At 41.3% G+C, this 20,040-nt stretch overlaps 1 protein-coding gene across 2 annotated transcripts in view; it reads left to right on the forward strand.

Annotated features, from left to right (window-relative positions):
• The window catches only part of LOC110534029 (neuronal migration protein doublecortin), a 76,287-nt gene extending 69,833 nt beyond the window's left edge, over nucleotides 1–6,454 (forward strand). For both annotated transcript variants that reach the window (XM_036990428.1, XM_036990429.1), the window contains 3 exons: nucleotides 827–895; nucleotides 3,693–3,790; nucleotides 3,956–6,454. In XM_036990428.1, the coding sequence (XP_036846323.1) occupies nucleotides 827–895; nucleotides 3,693–3,790; nucleotides 3,956–4,012 (224 nt within the window). In that variant the 3' untranslated portion in view covers nucleotides 4,013–6,454. The remainder of the gene's footprint in view (nucleotides 1–826; nucleotides 896–3,692; nucleotides 3,791–3,955) is intronic.
• The last annotated feature ends 13,586 nt before the right edge of the window (nucleotides 6,455–20,040 follow it).

The raw sequence follows: 20,040 nt of genomic DNA on the forward strand, positions 1-20,040 counted from the left end.
ACTGAGAGCACAGAGGTGGAAGAACAGACATTCTGAAGGAGGAGAGAGGAGGGTGGTGTATAACGGCTGTGTGGCACTGAGAGGAAGGCGGAGGCACTGCGGAGTACTGAGAGCAGAGAGCGGAGGGGGAGTGGAGAGGGAGGGCAAGGAAGGCGAGGGAGGAGGGGAGGATGTCTAGGAGTCTTTGTGGCTGTCGGCTTCACTGTTTCACTGTTTACCCTGGTTAATGCAATGACCCAGAATAAACCACACGGCATACACAATTACTGTACATACACAAAACCTCAACGCTTTACATACACACACTAGACTGCATGCCATACAAAGCTAGCACCAAACTACAGTACAATATCACCAAACTACAGTACAATATCACCAAACTACAGTACAATGTCACCAAACTACAGTACGATATCACCAAACTACAGTACAATATCAGCAAACTACCGTACATAGAATTGCTGCACACACAGAAGTCACATAGACCCCTATGAAGCTACTCTTTGTACAACAGACACTACCAAACTGTCACCCAATCCTCCTTGCTGAAAACATTGCAGCAACAGTGGACTTCATGAAAGACACATATGTGGCCATAAATGACCATTTACAGTGTCCATGTTCTCATTGTGTCAGTCTGTTTGCACGAACGTCTGTTTCTTTGTCAATGTGGCCTTTCATGTGGAAGATACTACTGTAGTTACTGTGGCCTCTTTGTTTGTCTTACGCTCATACACTGTGTGTGTGTGTGTGTGTGTGTGTGTGTGTGTGTATACGTGTGTGTGTGTGTGTGTGTGTGTGTGTGTGTGTGTGTTTCTCTCCACAGAAGGTTGCAGGATGATGAAGAAGAAAAGTCCAGGTCAGATCCGGCGCAGCAAGTCTCCTGCTGAATCGAGTGAGCTCATTATTGTCTGATCTATAATGTGACTCCCCATGGAAGCCCACACCCGACATAGACTGGCTTCATCACATAGACTATTACAGAGTTACTACTACTCACCCCTTTACGCTCAGCGTCCAGCCACCCTGATTCCAAAAGCAGCTAGATTTAAACCAACTGATATGGATGTGCATGTGGTTATTATTGTTTATACATGTCATTAATAAGATATGAGTTTTTTCTTTTGTTTTTCTTTGGTTTCTTTTCTTTCTTTCTTTTTTTTTCTTTTTAATGTTGAATTATACTTTATGTCTGTATTCTGCATGTTGTTGTCCAGGATTGCATTGCTCAGACGGGGTGTTTAAACGCTGGTGCTCGTTGTCTGCCCTGCGAGTGAGACAGTGAGGCAGACAGTGTTTACTGGTGGGAACTGTCCTCTCACCGTAACGCAGCACCTCCTGCACGTCTCACCACCCCAAACCCCCACTAATACATAGAAATGGGGATACCCCAAAAAAATCCGGCCTTTGTTTGATCAGGATCATCTGCACAGATTACGAATCCCAAAAGGATACGGATCCAGATATGCTGTCCTTTAAGCATTGATTAAAAAAAAATAATGAAACATGAAAAGAAAACAAAGGTAGAGGGCCAACGAGATTTGAGGTACAGAGGTTTGAAGAGAACGCTCAGGAAGGGGCAGCAGTCTCCCTCCGCTCTAACTACTAGACCAGTTGTAACCACTGATTATACAGGTCAGAGGGTTCACTACATGGGCCGAGGGATTATGGCACGAGGGACCGTTAATTAGGCACTTTATTCTCACACCGTGAACAACTCAACATCAATTAATCCAGCGACATGACCAAGTAGACTAAAGCACACACACGTGCACCAGGTGCTACCCTAGCTGACGTGTCAGGCTGGGGTGTAGTGTAGAATGTTGCTTGGTGTCACCCTGTGTCACTCCACAGTGAGTTGGCTGGCTAGTCTAGCTGGTGGCGGGTGGATGTGAGGTCAGTGTGTCCTCCCAGCCAGACTCTGCTGCCCCGACTCCCTCTCTCAGTGCTCTTGAATATTTCAGTGAGAGCTGGTAGGGGGGCGGGGGGGGGGGGGGGGGGGGGGGGCTTGCCCTTAAAGGCAGCAGATGGACAGCCAAGAGGCCAGTATTCCTCCTAATGTACCCAAGGTTAAGCAGCCTCTTTACAGTCAAGACATGAGAGTAGGGTGGCCACCCGGGTGGGTGATGGATCAGGAGGGATGGGGAAACACTTAGGGTAGAGGGGCCCCAGTCAGACACATTATCAATGACACCATCAGACTGTTTTCTTTTGGGATTTTTTCATCATTGTACATGTAAGTCATCCAACATATACCCTTTTAACAATCTGATACACTGATACACTGATCACTTAGCCTTCATAGTTTCAGACGTGGATGGAGGCAGACATGCTGTATGTTGCTGTTGTTAGGACTTGGTCTGAAATGGTTTCTTATATGTTTATTCGGCTGGCTTACTGATATGGTTTCTACCTGTCGAGCATGCTTGCCCTCTTATACATCTACCCCAATATTAACCCCTATACCCCAATATACCCCAATATTAACCCCTATACCCCAATATTAACTCCTATACCCCAATATACACTAATATTAACTCCTATACCCCAATATACACTAATATTAACTCCTATACCCCAATATACCCTAATATTAACCCATATACCCCGTTTCCCCTGGGGTGGTTTGGGTTTTACCATTTTATTAACACTTTTGTTTTGTTGTTTTGTTTTATTTCAAATGTTTTGTTCTTTTGAAATAAAAGCCATGTCTTCAGTTATCTGTGGTGCATGTTTCTGTTTAACCCCTGCTTCTGATTTATATTGAAAGACTGGAATCAGACTAACAGTTGGCTGTATGTGACAGGAGAAGTTAAGCTCCTGGCCATTATACTGTCATACAGCATATATACCTACAGCCATAGACCAATCGTCTGCAATAGGCTATGGACTAGAATAGATTAAGCATCTGTTTATTGCCTTCCCCACCTAGTTCTGTAGATACTGCTTTCATGTCATTCTCTCGACATGGCACTGCTACATTTGAGGCCGTTCTTGGCTTTTTAGTTTTGTTTTCCTGGTTTTAGTTAAACAGACATTTTAGGTCTGGATGAAGATATGAACTTCATTGCATTGGAGTTGGCTCCATCTGCAAAGCTCTTGCTCCACTGTGCCTGTTTACAATTCAGACTGGAAGAGAGGCTAGCCATCTGTTTCAAAGTCTTTCCTTAAGGATTCTGTTTTTCTCTTAAAGACAAAAGCCTTTCGAAAAGTCTTACTACGACACATCACACCACTCTCAGATGTAAACACTGTCAAGGCCAAGGTATCCTAGCAACCTGCCAGGGCTGTAGAGCAATGGCCAAATGTCCTCCAGCAGAGAGGAACAAACAGGGACCCGGTCAGTCAGTCAGCCGCCCAGAGAGACTCTGTCTACAACCAAGTGAGGGCAAGGCCCAGGAATGACCCTACCCTGGGGCCAAGGAGTCCTGGCATACACACTGTCTAATTCACTGGTCTCTCTCTCTCTCTCTCTCTCTCTCTCTCTCTCTCTCTCTCTCTCTCTCTCTCTCTCTCTCTCTCTCTCTCTCTCTCTCTCTCTCTCTCTCTCTCTCTCTCTCTCTCTCTCTCTCTCTCTCTCTCTCTCTCTCTCTCTCTCTCTCTCTCTCTCTCTCTCTCTCTCTCTCTCTCTCCATTTACCTTTCGTATTCTCTCTCTTTTCTCTCTTTCTCGCTCCGTTTGGGTTCTCACAGCCAATGGGACGGCCTCCAGCAGCCAGCTCTCCACCCCAATTTCCAAGCAGTCCCCCACCTCCACCCCCAACAGCCCAGGCATCCACCGCAAGCAGAAGGTACCCCATTCACTCCACTACCTAAATGCCACTACCTATCCCTCCCTCTCTCTTTCCCCTCTCTCAAACTGCACCTACAAGTCCAATAGCTTAGCTCCGAACTCATTGAAGAGGATGTGTCCCCCAGCTCATTCAAATTATGATCCCCCATGTTTTTCCCTGTAGGATCTCTACCTGCCCCTATCTCTGGATGATGATGATTCTCTTGGGGAATCCATGTAGAGCCTCCTGTCTGTCAGCTGCTGCCTGCCTACCCGTCTCCCACTGGCCTGCCACTCGGAGGTATCTCTGGTGCTCTCCACCTTCACTGACGGCCAGCGTCCTCTAGTGTACTATCCGGGAGGACTTCTCCATTTGATCTCTCCCTGGTGCCACGTGCTATGTCTACCTGGCCTTGGCCACCACGGCTGTTCCACCTTTTGCTGCTTGAGAATTCACCACTAGATCTTGTTTTTTATATCCTATGTTGTTAAGAATGTATATGCTGGGCGTATACGACAATGATGTACGAATTACTGCATCTTAACAAATTCGCCAAATCCTTCTATTGTGTGAAAGTCCAGGGTTTACTCTTATGCTCTCAGAAGGGGCACATCATTTACTAACAAGCAATTTCAAAGATGCAGTTCCCACAATGTAACTACAAAAGTGTCTTTTTTTCCCAGTTGAAAACCATGCATTCTGATATAGGGCAAATCACACATTTCTACGATTTTCCCAATTCAAGTGCACAATTCCAAGCAGCAAATGGACTATTTCTCTGGGGTGTAGTAGTCAGTAGTCACGTTTTGCTCATAATGTCCCTCTTTGTCCTCTCTCTTTCTGTGCTATGGTTCAAGCTGTTAAAAGTAATGAGAACATTTTTAGGGGAAGGCGCTTTAGCCGTGAGAGGTGAATGTCCTCCTTTTCATCTACTGTAAATACTGTGTATAGCCATTGCAACATCCCAGCTAATGCCTAACATTCATAACTATGCTTTCACAAAACGTCAATACATCGCCTGCCAAACGTTGAGTCAACATAACATGTTTTCTGTGCATCGTCTATCTATGAGGTCTTCAAAAACTGCAAGGCACAGTGGAGCCAAGCGGCTTTGAAACCGTGGGCATGTAGAGTAGGGTTACTGGGGTAAGTTATACTAGTGTGTACAAACCAACCAAAGCCAGAAAAAAAAAATTGCCCTTTTAAAAAACAAACAAGCACGTCCATTTTTTTAAATTAAATAACGGTTTAGGATTCTTAAATGTATTTTGGTGATGATTATTTGAACTCCTTTTTGTGACTGATTATACAATGGAGATGTGATACAGCCAGGTGTACTTATATTGAGGCAAGTTTAGAATAAATGATCCTGACAATAAAACAAGAGGTCAAAGCCAAAGTATATATTGTATCAAGCAAAGTAGAAATCTAAAATGTAGATCATCTGTAGTTCCCCCAGTGGAGACATACCTGTCTGCTATTGTACTCTGTACTGTCTGTTTGTTACTGGGGCCTCCCATGAGACCATTCTAACCAGACCATGTCCATGTAGGGTAAATAGATTTTCACCAGCACAGAAAACAATAGAGTAGAGCTTCTCACATTTTGCATGGCTAAATCTTTTTTTCTTAGTGCTTATTGGTTGAATACAAAAGTTTAGATAGGAGGAAATTGAATTGTTTGTTCGAAGAAAAAAAAAGTATTATTAAAAAAAAAAATGAAGTAATATATATGTCTAAAACATTGTTCCTTTTCTTGACGAGTCACACATGAATGGTTATAGTAACGTCATGTTCCTAGAGAGGATGTCTGGCGAAATCTGATTAACACATCATTGTGTTATAGTGCAGGCATATGGACATTTTTCTGTGACGGTCGTCCCAAAGAATAGTGTGAAATACTAGACCAAGTATTACGTATGTAAGGTATTTACGTCTGTAAAGTGATCCAGTGTGAACCTCTCTCTGGACCTGACCCAAATCTGACCCAAATGAGCAGCACAACACACTCTCGACTACTTACACCCGCCATCTGCAGGGAGTGATGTCACTGTGATGTCAGCACTACAGCTGCATGTCCACTTTTACATCTTCTGGGAATCAACACTTTGTCAAATAAAAGTCTCTTCTGGAGAATTCAGTTCTACTTTATCTCACCAGCTGTTCAATATCTTGTCTCTTTGCCCCAGATTTTCTACAGTTTAACATGAACAGTGTCAGTCGGTTGTTTTGTGTGATGCTGCCACCACCCTATAATACAGGAGCTGTGGGCCAAACTCTCACCTCCAGTGGTGCCTCTTTTTTTTTGATTGCCGTCTTTTGATAAATAAAAAAAAATGATAAAAAAAAACAAAACAAACAGGAAAACTAAGACATGGCCTCTTTGTTAACAAACTGTTTGTAGAGCATTTTTAAATGTCTTGAATTGTGGAGCTGCCATCAGCGCAGTGTGATCTCTCATACATTGTTTTTGATAGAATGCCAGGGTAACTATATCATAGTGCAGACATACTCTCTTTCTGTTCTCTCTGAATGAATCTCTTGATGGAATGAATTGGGTTACTGGGAAATGTACAACGTCCTCTTTAATGGTGTTTTTTGCAATGTCACAGTGGCTTGTTTCAGTGCTTCACTCTATGTATTAACCAATTCCCTTTTGCAATTAAAAGCGTTGTGTTCCACCTCCCGTTCTGGCTGTACTCAAATGATGGCTGTTCGCTCAGTCTTAACTGAGCAACACAATTTTACATTTCTGTCTCATTGTTTTAGCCACACCACTTGCCATACATACACACAGTACCAATCCATATTCACATCCATGAATCTCATCATGATGAAGTCACAATCACAGTCCATCTCCAGTCTGTTTTTGATCATTACTAGGCGTGGTCTGTGTTGCAACCGTCGGTGAATTTAGAAAGGGATTTTAAGTAATCATATCACCCTTTAAAAATAGCAAGGGAAACAACTGCGATACGTTACCATGGTAACACAATACAAGCCCTATCCTATACCTATGTCCCTTGGTACAGGTTTTGGGGATGTATTTGACAGTGTCCATGTGAGTGTGTTTTATTCTGTGTGTGTGTGTGTGCATGCGTGCGGGTGTCTGTGTGTGCGCAAGTGCGCGCGTGCATGTGTGTGTCCGCATGCGTGTTTGCGCATGTGTGTTCATGGTAGGGGGAAGTCTGGATGAGACGTTAAGAGGTAGAAAAGAGCAGACGCTGTGTGAAAAGCATGGTATTACTATTCTGTTCATGATCACCATTTTGGCCGTCTCAATCACCATGGTAACCGGGAGTCTCTCTCAACAGTAAACGTTAATCTCCAGTTTAAACAGGGGGTGTCTGGGAAATGAATTGCACTGTACACAACTGGGGACTGCTCCCCACGTTTACACTGCTTTCAATGCAGCTGAGACAGTGGCACTTTAGTAGACCTGCCGAAGCTACTGCCAAGCACTGAACCACTGCTACTGCTGTTCTGTACTGTTTCCTCTGGTAAAACCTAACCAGACGTCTGGAAGACATTCTGTCTCACCAAAGAGCATGTGTCCAAGACAAGTCATAAAGACAGAATAGCATGTCAATGATTTTCAAGTAGTAAAAACATCTATAGACAGACAAAAGGTGTCTAAATCCATCATATAATTTACTACAGTATATCTTAAATGTTAGTCATGATTTACCAAGATTTGAATGCAAGTGCAACTAAGGGCTCTTTTATGTCTGGATCGCTGAGGAGTTACCGATTTGCGTTCACCGTGAATGCAGTCTCCGCGAACGCGGGACCATTGCCTTTAAATTTCAATCACGCTGTAAAGCTGAACTTCCGCCATACGGATTGAAATAGAGCCCTAAAACTGCAGTAAGACAATCATAAGAAAAAACATTTATCAACACATGTACTTAACCACCTGTACAAGCTAAATACGTCCACAATAACTGTGTACCTTACACTATTCAATTCAGATGCATGTAATTCATCCACTTGGATATGACATCCTACAGTTACTGTATATATAACTCAGGCATTCCTCTAACTTGGTGCAAAAACCAATTGGTCCTCATAAACCCCAGCACACCCGCAGAGAGATGGTCAACTACCTTATGCAATCATGCGCACACTCTCAACATACAGTACAAGTAAAATGTTCGGACACACCTACTCATTCAAGGGTTTTTCTTTATTTTTTTTAACTATTTTTTACATTGTAGAATAATAGCGAGGACATCAAAACTTTAAAATAACACATATGGAATCATTTGGTAACCCAAAAAGTGTTCAACAAATCAAAATATATTTTAGATTCTTCAAAGTAGCCACCCTTTGCCTTGATGACAGCTTTGCACACTCTTGGCATTCTCTCAACCAGCTTCACCTGGAATGCTTTTCCAACAGTCTTGAAGGAGTTTCCACATATGCTGAGCACTAGTTGGCTGCTTTTCCTTCACTCTGCGGTCCAACTCATCCCAAACCATCTCAATTGGGTTGAGGTTGGGTGATTGTGGAGGCCAGGTCATCTGATGCAGCATTCCATCACTCTCCTTTTTGGTCAAAAAGCCCTTACACCGCCTGGAGGTGTGTTGGGTCATTGTCATGTTGAAAAACAAATGATAGTTCCACTAAGCGCAAACCAGATGGGATGGTGTATCACTGCAGAATGCTGTGGTAGCCATGCTGGTTAAGTGTGCCTTGAATTCTAAATAACTCACAGACAGTGTCACCAGCAAAGCACCTCCACACCTCCTCCATGCTTCACGGTGGGAACCACACATGCGGAGATCATCTGTTCACCTACTCTGCGTCTCACAAAGACATGGTGGTTGGAACCAATAATCTCAAATTGGACCCATCAGGACTCATTTCTGAGGCTGGTAACTCTAATGAACTTATCCTCTGCAGCAGAGGTAACTCTGGGTTTTCCTTTCCTGTGGCAGTCCTCATGAGAGCCAGTTTCATCCTAACACTTGATGGTTTTTGCAAATGCACTTGAAGAAACTTTCAAAGTTCTTGACATTTTCTGTATTGACTGACCTTCATGTCATGAAGGACTGTCGTTTCTCTTGGTTTATTTGAGCTTTTCTTGCCATAAATGGACTTGGTCTTTTACGAAATAGGGCTATCTTCTGTATACCACCCCTACCTTGTCACAACACAACTGATTGGCTCAAATGCATTAAGAAGGAAAGAAATTCCACAAATGATCTTTTAACAAGGCACACCTGTTAATTGAAATGCATTCCAGGTGACTACCTCACGAAGCTGGTTGAGAGAATGCCAAGAGTGTGCGAATCTGTCATCAAGGCAAAGGGTGGCTACTTTGAAGAATCTCAAATATAAAATATATCTGTTTAACAATTTTTTGGTTACTACATTATTCCATAAGTGTTATTTCATATTGTTGACACCTTCACTATTATTCTACAATGTGTAAAATAGTAAAAATAAAGAAAAAACCCTTGAATGAGTAGTTGTGTCCAAACTGGTACTGTAAATACACACATGCTTGCACACACACAAAGACACACAGATTCAGACACAGACATACTGTACACCATATGACAAAGTTGATTCGAATTGGACAGGGCTTTTGGACATATCTGTAAAATATTCTCTTACCAGACTCAACATTCTACCATGGTGCTAGGAATCCCCAAATAGAGTCCATTTAAGAGACCATTCAAACCTTTATACAATACTGTACGCAGGGGTGATGCTTTCATGAATAACCAATACTATCATCAATGGGGTTGTAAAGAAATGTTCCTCACTACAATATTACTCAACAATAATAAACAGATTGATAAAATAGTTACATTTGTTCGATAATGTAGCTAAGAAACTAACGTTGTTCTCGTGTATTATTTGTAACAACTCGAAGGGCGGTTTACCTTAGAAGGCTAGTCAACAACAGACTTAACAGCCATAAGTCATCCCCTGTCAGCCGCGGATCATAGAGCTATTCATCTGTGGTCATTACTGAGCATCGTTACTGATCACAATGACTGATACACACTGAATATGTATAGCACATTAGTCAACAGATGGCCCAAACTGCCTTCATATAGTTCACGTTCCTGTAAACAAAAACAAAAAACAATCATGATTGTCAGATCATCTCATTTGCTGGTTGAGCTGTCCGTGTGTACGATTCTCTGTCATGCCCTCTTTGTTTGCCTTTGTTTTCATCAATATTCATTTTGCGAGAAATTCCTTTTGCTCGTGGATATTTCTACTGTTATCGACTTTAGAAGGAAAAGAAACAAACTTTCCGTAGTTTAGAGGATAGTTTGCAAAATTATAGAATTAGACCTGTGGCTTGCTGTATGTTCCTTTAGTTTCTCATATGTGAGTTTTGTCTCCAAAAAATAACTTATCTTTGTAAAATGAAACCTTTTTAAGTCTGATTGCATGCTTTTTAAATCCCACGAGTAGACTACATTGTACCAATATTGAGGTTGATTGAGTTTTCTATGGTCCTTACACAACTGTACAATGTAAAGATCAAAACTGAGTGAAATTAAAATACAAAGCTATCATTTTTGTGAACATTGCTGTCATATAAAAAAGATCAACAACAAATAAATTTGATTACATGAAAACACGATCTGCGTTGTCTGTTTCCCTGGAATGTTTCCCTGGTGAATGCTGTCACCCCCTTTAAATTTGTTATTTCTGTAAACAAGTAGCCTACATGAAAATAAATACATCCACACAATAATAAATCCACACAATGCATTACAAGTTTCCTTCTTGTCCAGGGCCTTACCCACTGAACAAAAATATAGACGCAACATGCAACAATTTCTACGATTTTGCTGGAACTGGAACATGCAGTTGTACATGTTGAACCAGAGCATCCCAAACATGCTCAATGGGTCACATGTCTGGTGAGTATGCAGACCATGGAAGAACTCTGACATTTTCAGCTTCCAGGAATTGTGTACAGATCCTTGTGACATGGGGCCGTGCATTAGCATGCTGAAACGTGAGGTGCTGGCGGCGGATGAACGGCGCGACAATGGGCCACGTGGTCTGCGGTTGTGAGTCCGGTTGGACGTACTCCCAAATTCTCTAAAACGACTTTGGAGACGGTTTATTGTAAAGAAATTAACATTAAATCAAAAATCAGCATGCTAAATTCTCTCTCCCTCAAAATTTCAGACATCTGTTGCATTGTGGTGCGTGACAAAACCACACATTTTAGAGTGGCCTTTTATTGTCCCCGGCACAAGCTGCCCTGCACAAGCTGCACCTGTGTAATGTTGGATGGATTATCTTGGCAAAGGAAAAATGCTCACTAACAGGGATTTAAACAAATTTGTGCAATTTTGTTTTGATAAGCTTGATAAGCTTTTTGTGCATATGGACATTTTGGTGATCTTTTATTTCAGCTCATGAAACATGGGACCAACACTTTACATGTTGCCTTTATATTTTTGTTCAGTGTAATTTCATTGAAATTACATGGAAACTGTGTGTGCCCAGTGGGTAGCATCAAAACGTAATGAAACTGTTACGCAGCGGATACAAGCATGACATTTGATAGAGCATCTCTTTGGGATGTATTCATTGATGGGGTGCCCAAATTTTGAGGCAATTGTGTAATTTACTCTGAATGTGACCTTAAACTGGAGATGGTCATTCTAACATTGGCTTTTACATTACGCTGCAATTTGAATATGAAACCGTTAGGGTAAAAGCCTGTTAGAACAGCCACCCCCAGTTTTAGGTTATATTCAGAGTAAATTACCCGTGTTCTCAATAAATTAACTCCTAGGATGTGATGGCAATTTTTTTACTTGATAACATTGTGTTTTTCAAGCGTCAAATTTGGTAGAGATTATCTTTGAGATGTATTACCTGATATTAGAAGGGGTGATGAAAAATTGGGGCATGGCACCCCAATTTCCTTTTTTACATAATCCAATATGGCCGCCAATATAGAATCAGATTTTTTTTTGCTGTTGAATTTTTGTTGCCTTATATAAACAAAATATTGTGTATTTGTGAGTAGTGGACCAGTCTTCAACAATATGCCATTATATTTCTTAATTTTGTTGAACTTCTACACCTTAAAAACATCATGTTATCAAGCTTAAAAATTGGTAACACCCTAGGAGTTACATTATGCAGCTAATTTACTGAGACCATAGCTAACAACAGTCAATATAGAAAGCTCCATTTTAACAAACCTAACGCGATGACGGTAGCGCTATAGGTTTGGGGGATGTGTCAGAAATATTTTTGCTATTTTCACAAACACAGGTATCAGCTCAGTTGCTGCGTTGGCGTGAAAGGGCTGGGTTTTGATGAATAAACAAGTTGTGGGTGTGTCGAGGCTTGGCTCCTCACTGGTCAATCAAAAGGTGCTCCATGGCTATATATGTGGTTGCTTCAAGTTCTGTATTTATAGTCTATGTGTCACGTTCTGACCATAGTTCTTTTGTGTTTTCTTTGTTTTAGTGTTGGTCAGGACGTGAGCTGAGTGGGCATTCTATGTTGTGTGTCTAGTTTTCCCGTTTCTATGTTTGGCCTGATATGGTTCTCAATCAGAGGCAGGTGTTAGTCATTGTCTCTGATTGGGAACCATATTTAGGTAGCCTGTTTTGTGGGTGGTTGTTTCTTGTCTTCTGTCTTTGTCTATGCACCAGATAGGACTGTTTTGTTTTTTCACATTTGTTGTTTTGGTATTTTGTAGTGTTCTCGTGTTATGGTCTTTATTAAACATGTTGAACTCTAACCACGCTGCGCTTTGGTCCGATCCTTCGTCCACTGAAGAAAGCCGTTACACTATGATGTATTGCCTTGGAATCAACTCCAATTCCAATGTTAGTCCATTACAGTTTGTTAAACAGCTTACAGAAACAAAATAGCTAAATGTAAACCTTTGCTAAATGCGTTAACTTGAACCTGTCTTCAGTCCACATTGTTCTAACTGCATGGCTTCAATGTGGAAATATATACATAGCATTCACCCTGATATAGGGGCTAGGCCCCTCATTATGGCTGAGCGTGGATATGCCAAATGTTGTCTATAAGCAAGATTCAATTCATTATTGACAAATCCTAAAAAGAGAGCGAATAATTCGATGCAAATTCAAAGCAAAACAACAACTTATTTTAAATAGGCCTTGTAACACTTACAGTAACACTTACAGGCACCATACTTAGGGGCCTCCTGTGGGCCAAAAAAATGTCAAAACAACGCAAACCATGGAGGGTTTTACACACATCCAAACTTTTCACAGTAGCTGGACAAAGATCCAATATAAAGAGAAAGGGAGAATATCCACTCACCGTTATACTGCTTCCAAATATGTTTTATATACATATTGGAACCATTTTACAGATTCCATTCACACTTCTCCAGAAGTGGCATTGGACAGTGAATCATTCTAATAAGTTTGGTTTTAATTCAACTCAATGAAAAACAAGCAATCTGTTTGTTTTTTAGTTTTTTAAATGTAATGATATAACATCTCCAGCATATAAAAAGACACAATGCAACGCTGTTGAGCCAGCCTTCGTTATAGTAGGCCTCGGGAAAGGGTGGCTTACAAAGGGCTTAGTTTTACAAATATAAAACGGAAAACAAGCAATTATTACAGGAAAATAACTTCTAAATACGAGGTTCACCCTCATTATTGTTATTTTATTGTGTCACTTTTAATTTTTTTACTTTTGTTTATTTAGTAAATATTTTATTAACTCTATTTTCTTAAAACTGCATGGTTGGTTAAAAGCTTGTAAGTAAGCATTTCACGGTAAGGTCTACACACCTGTTGTATTCGGCACACGTGACAAATAAAATGTGATTTGATTTATTCACAGAGGTTCTCATCTCTCGTTTCATGATGGTCATGGACACATGTAGCCTACATCATGGAGGGAGTTTTACTCACGTCCAAAGCATGGCTAAAATAATGTACGCCTGCCTACAATACATAGATAAAAAGGGAATGCCAGCTCACTGTTTTGCTCCTCTCAAATTTCATATTTTAATAAACCTTTGGTGATTAAGATTTATTTCCAAGCAGTCTCATGAGCCTTTATTGACGGTCTTGACTATCCTACTGTACTTGATTAGCTACATTAGACAGGACAAGAAGAAAAAACACTTCATTGAGCAGGTGGGGGGGGCTATACTAGGTTTTCAATCAAATAAAACAAAATGGGGAAAAAACAGTGTTTGATGTTTCTACGAAGTATACAGGCACCAAATCACATCTTGTTCTATGCGCATATGGGCAGTGTGCGTAATGGCTGAAAGGCTGCGTTTCCACTGTCAAAATCCATGCAATAACCAACTGCGTCACCACTAAAAACAATTTATGGTTGGTCTTAAATATCCCTACCAGCGTTGTCCGAAATTAGCACTTTGAATCATGTTTTTAAGGACACGCCTCAAATATTTCCACCCCTCCCATCTGAGCGCAAGCACGCTGATGTTAGACAGGTAAATTGCCGAACCTGGCGTTAGGCCTGGAAGATGTCCAGTGCGACAGTCTTTACTTGACGAAATTGCAAACTAACTTGCGTTTGACACCAGCTCTGCCTTAACGCCAGACGAAAATAGAGTCCGTAATGTTAATTCCTTGAGAAACTAGGCACTTCTCAATATAAAACATATCTCAAGGAAGTAATTGTGGATAGGAACACATCTATCCATCAGAGCTTTAAGAGGAATAATGTACCACTGCTTAAAAAATGGGAACCTAGATTTGTTTTTCCACCTTCCAAGCGAAAAACCGGATATGCTAGGCCTGATCATTGTAGATTCCTACCCACCTGCACCCTAAAATTGATATTGAGTGGGACACATACAAAGAAGATAATCCACAAGACTCAACAAGAGAGAAGCGAGGAAAAGGCATCTGAAAGAAAGTTGGGAAGACAACCAAGCTTCCATGTAAGTTCAATGACTTTCTCAGAAAATCCTAACAACGAACAGGAGCTTTTAAAAATGTTGACACAGAAGGTGTGCCAATGAATTTGAAGATGGTAAAGAGATATATGCTACAATTGATGAGTCTGTGGTCACAAAAAGGGTGCTCTGACATCAATGGTGGAATGTGACCACGAAGAGGCAGATACAAGAGTATGTCTTCATCTTTAAGATTCCCTTCAAAAGTGTGCACAAACCACGATCATTTGAACAGTGGATATAGACATCCTTGTCCTCCTTGCTGGGTTGTTCTTCCATCTTACCAAGGATTATCCAACCACCAAGTTGTGGGTTGGTGGTTGGATAATGCCAGCAGATCAAGATGTTGGTTGTCTCCCCAACCTCTTGATCTGGATGGAAATGAACACCCCTTCTTATATGTTTTCATATCATCTGAGGAATGTTTGTACCAAATGTCATGCTTTTATCTGTTGCATAATGTTGTTTATGGTCAAATACCAGCTATTATGGCAGCCATTTACAATTTTTTTGATAACTCGTTTCAGTGTTCCCTTTGAAATGGGCACCCATTCTGGGATGTTTTAATAGTCCTGAGGAATGTTTCTACCAAATTTCATGGTTGTATCCACTTCGTAACGTTTCCTCCTCTAAGGCCATGGACTATTGTGAATAATCACGATCAACTCATACACCACAACACATGACTCGCAAGACACAGATCAAACAGAGAAGAACACTGAGTGCTCCATAGCCTAGGCCATGTCCCTCTGATCTGATGATGGCCATGTGGCATGAATGTGTGGCTCTAGTGCCCTCTGCTGCAGGACTGAAGTTCTGCCATCGACAGACCCCAGCATGAGCCATAGACCGGATGTCGTGGCAGCCAGATCGTGCTGCGTCGGAAGTTGAACTGACTCCCTCCCTAGCGTTAGAGTTACTGCTATGGTTATGGCTAGGGTTAGGGTTAAGGTTAGGGTTAGGGTTGTATTTGAGGATAGGGTTAGGGTTTAATCTGGATGTGGATATTAAGCTAGGGGGAGGGTTAGAGTTAGGTTTAGTTCAACTCTAGCTCAACCAAAACCCAAACAATAACTTCACGGCCACATCCCTAATCCTAGCCTCAACCACAACACTAATACTAACCAATCCTAACCCTAATGTGGCTTTAACCCTTATTTTGGCATAACACTAACCTAGTTTAACACCACTGGCTATTCATGATATTGGCCAGAACAACACCTTGGCTTGTCTGCCATCTGGTGCCTGCCTCATCAGGGCATGATGAGTGCATCCCTTTATTTCTCACCTTTCCCTGGGAATGTGTAGGACTTGCCACGGCATGGAGTAGTTGACTAAGGGCCCGATTCAGACAGGTTATCTCCACATTCTACGAAGACCTTTACCTATGCAGGCCATTCCTATGCACTTCTCAGCTGAAAACCCTCCCACTTGCTGGCCAACAGATTTTCTCATGGAGTTTTTATTCAATAGGGTTTTCAGCACATTTTTCGAAAGACATTCATTCAAATTTGGTGTACCTTTAATTAGCATTTTCTCGACAGAATCACTAGAATATATGGACAGATGGTTCAAAATATTAGAGCTCAATTAAAGACAGCCATGTAAATACACACATCTTCTCTCCTTTCAGCACCAATTGTTATATTTTAAAATCCTCTTACGTGGTATATTATTTAGGGTTAGGAAAGTCTTTATAAATAATTAAAAAAAAAACAGGTTTGGAGAGCCTTTATGTGCTAACTATATTGGGAAATAAAAAAATACAGTGGTTTGAATCTTCCTGAAAGTTGCCATATTCAATTGTTCAATCCATAAAATATTGGGTGAGATGTGGGGGTGAGATGTGTACAATAGGGGTTGAACAGTAGTACTATAAATCTACACTAATAATCCTCACTAATCATGGAACTGTGATAACAACGGTCCAGTCATTGTGAACCATGCATCAGGCTCCATATTTAAACTGCTACGTTTGGTTTGCCTTCCATAATGATTTGAATAGGCTACATGTCCCAAATTATTGCACAGCTTGTAATATGTTAGCCCAGAAATTCCCAAACAGGGGTGCGTGCAATGCCGTCAGGGGTACGCTAAATAAAAACGTGATTCACATTTTTTTTATATAATAAAATATATATATATATTTTTTCATCACATTTTCACAAAAATAAAATTAAACCATCTAGTGTTCAGTGAAATAACAACACAATATCAAATACAGGTAGCCTAGTCAAATAATTAACATCCAATCACATTAACCGTTACGTAGCTGCTGCTCATTCCATTTGAAAATGGATAAATGGTTAAAAATAGTAAGGCTCGCGTCCATAGAGACACATACAGTACCAGCTCTACTGGTAGTACTGCTACTACCCGCAGTACTACACCTACATCTGTCGACAACAAGTTGTTCTGCTTCCACGAGCACATCCAATGTTAGCATCAGTAATTCTACATTTGTTGTTAGCCCAGCTAGCATGGACACTGACAGATGTGAATCTGATGCAGCCGAAGAGCTACTGCCCCCTTACCCGGGAAAGCACTGAACAACAGACAGGGACGTTGGACCATCGAAGAGGTGCAAATATGATGAGAACTACATTGATTTGGGTTCACTTATATTGGGAGTAGTGCCTTTCCTCAGCCACAGTGTGTTATATGTGCAAAAGATATCACAACTCGATGAAACCTTCACTCTTGGGCAGACATTTAGAAACAGAACAAGGTTTTTTGAAAAATATGTTTTTTTTAGCGAGAATTAAGACGACTTTCGAGTAGTAAGACATGTATAAAAGCAACAGATACCATTAATAAGAAGGGGCTAGAAGTGTCTTATATGGTGAGCTCCCGGGTGGCTAGGACAGGCAAGCTCCATACTCATGTGGAGTACCTAATTCTTCCTGCTGCCGCGGATATGGCTGGGACAATGCTGGGGTAAAGGCCAAAAAAACTATACAGACAAGGCCTTCATCAAACAACACTGTTTCATGACGCATCAGTGACATGGCAGGAGATGTTTTGAAACAATTACTGCTTCGCATACAAGCCAGTGAATTATATACGTTACAGCTGAATGAGTCAACAGACTTGGCGGGCCTGGCACAGTTCCTGGTATATGTCCGTTACGTTTATGGGGGGTCAATTAAGGAAGACATCCTCTTCTGAAAACCACTGGAAACCAGGACAACAGGAGAGGATATTTTTTAAGTACTGGACATCTTTGTGACATCAAATGGACTTTGGTGGTCAAGATGTGTTGGTATCTGTACTAATGGAGCAAAAACCATGACAGGGGGACACACTGGAGTGGTAACGCACGTGCAAGAAGTTGCTCCCGACGCACAAGGTATGCTGCAGCATCCACCGAGAGGTTCGTGCTGCCAAGGGAATGCCTGACAGCTTGAAATACATTTTGGACACCAGTAAAAATGGCTCTTTCATGCCCTGCCTCCAGTCCACTTACCGATATCTGAACAAAAGAGCCTGGTCGAAATTGCAACAAGCGGTTCTGTGAAAATAGAATTTAATCAGATGCCACTGCCAGATTACTGGATTGCGCTGCGCGCAGAGTATCCTTCCTTGGCAAAGTGCCTGTTAAAACATATTTCCTCTTGATATATTTTTGGACTAACTGCTTTTCCATGTATGAATCTGTTATTCAATGCATTTCTATGGGCTAATAGCAGTAAGGACAAATTCAATGTATCATCAAATAATTGTTTTGATACCTACAGGGGTCCTAAAATTCAAAATAGAATAGCTAAATGAACCTTAGTATGACCATCTTAAAACAAACAACTAGCTTAGTAGAAACCCAGCCCCAGACCCTTAAGACCTTATTCATGTCTGTTATAAACAGTTGCCATCATCTTTATTGGTTCAGTTCTGCGGTGAACCCATAACAAAATTACTACAATCACTCCTGTCCTGACTTTGGACAATTCATTACACATATAGTGTGCTTCCAAACTGTTGTGTAGAGAGATAGGGAGGGGGAAAGGGAAAGGGGGAGAGGGAGAGAGGGAGAGGGAGCTGCAGTTGTCTTCCACAAGCCAGAGCTGAGAAGACAAAATAACTCACAAATCATACTGGACAGTAAAACAATGATGGCAGAGGCATCATCCCTCAGGGACTCAACAGCAAAACCACAACACCTGAAAATAGCTCTTTGTCTGCCGCAACACTACAATTACGAAGTCGAATATAGACTTTCAATGAAAGTCAATGAACTCAGTACACCAGACCCAGCTGCTATCGCATTGGTGTCTATGGGAGAGCCACCCCCTTAAGATATTGATGCCCGTTGCAACCAGATACCTATGTGAGAGTGGATTCAGTTTGCTGCCATATGACTGCTTTCACATTTGTTTCCAGTGACCATCATGTAAAATAGATCTGAAACAATTGTCATTTATATTTACAATCCACAAACGGCTTACTCATTGACCTAGCTCTTATCAATTTGTAAATTACAGTGCATGGAGAAAGGCTTTATTTCTATCGATAAAAAAATATTAAATAGATGCTGTTCCACTTGAAACCGGCAGGTTGCTCGACCTTATTCATCGTTTCGCCTCGCATAAAGGTGGTCGAATAATGAGGGAACAAAGTCAAGATCAGAATACAGTATATCTGTTGACATACCTCTGCCACGCCTTCATTTATTTGTTCTCCACCCCCAAACGAATAGCGGGTGAATAGCATACTATTCAGAATACGTGCAGAGAGAAAAGTGCATAAAGATGGAATTTACGTTCCATTTACGCACGCTTAATGAACTATGCCTGGGCAGGGCAAAGCCAGAGGAAACTCTGGTGGAGGTCCACAGTGGTCCTGACGTGCACATCGGTCGACAGACCTGGGTATAGGGGCGAAATACTCATCGAACAATCTAGTTAGTAGCTAGCTCCCTCCGAAGTTTCCCTCAGGATATTTATTACCTTAGGTTGGAATGAATCCACTTAGAGCTTGGCATGAGGACCCAAGGTCTGGACTCTATAATTACTGCAATTACTGAAACACGTACAATGATTTAGCTTTGTGTGAACGGCTGATTATAGGTTTCAGCTGTGGTTGCCCATGACATGTATTTAGAAGGGAAATGGGTTTATAGCTAACAATTTAACCGGCACAGGCAGGGCCAGACACAAGTTACCAAAAGAGGAGTAACAGTTAAATCTGTAGCAACCACAGTAAAAGTGACTTCACATTCACACTCCTACAGCTTTAATGTCTATTGTCTGTGTAACTGGAAAGCACACAGGGGTTATGGGTAGTTTTCAGACTGATGAACAGGGCACAGGCTGATTAAGATATAAATAGCCGTTCATGGGACA

This window comes from Oncorhynchus mykiss, chromosome 10, assembly GCF_013265735.2.
Source record: "Oncorhynchus mykiss isolate Arlee chromosome 10, USDA_OmykA_1.1, whole genome shotgun sequence".
NCBI lineage: Eukaryota > Metazoa > Chordata > Actinopteri > Salmoniformes > Salmonidae > Oncorhynchus > Oncorhynchus mykiss.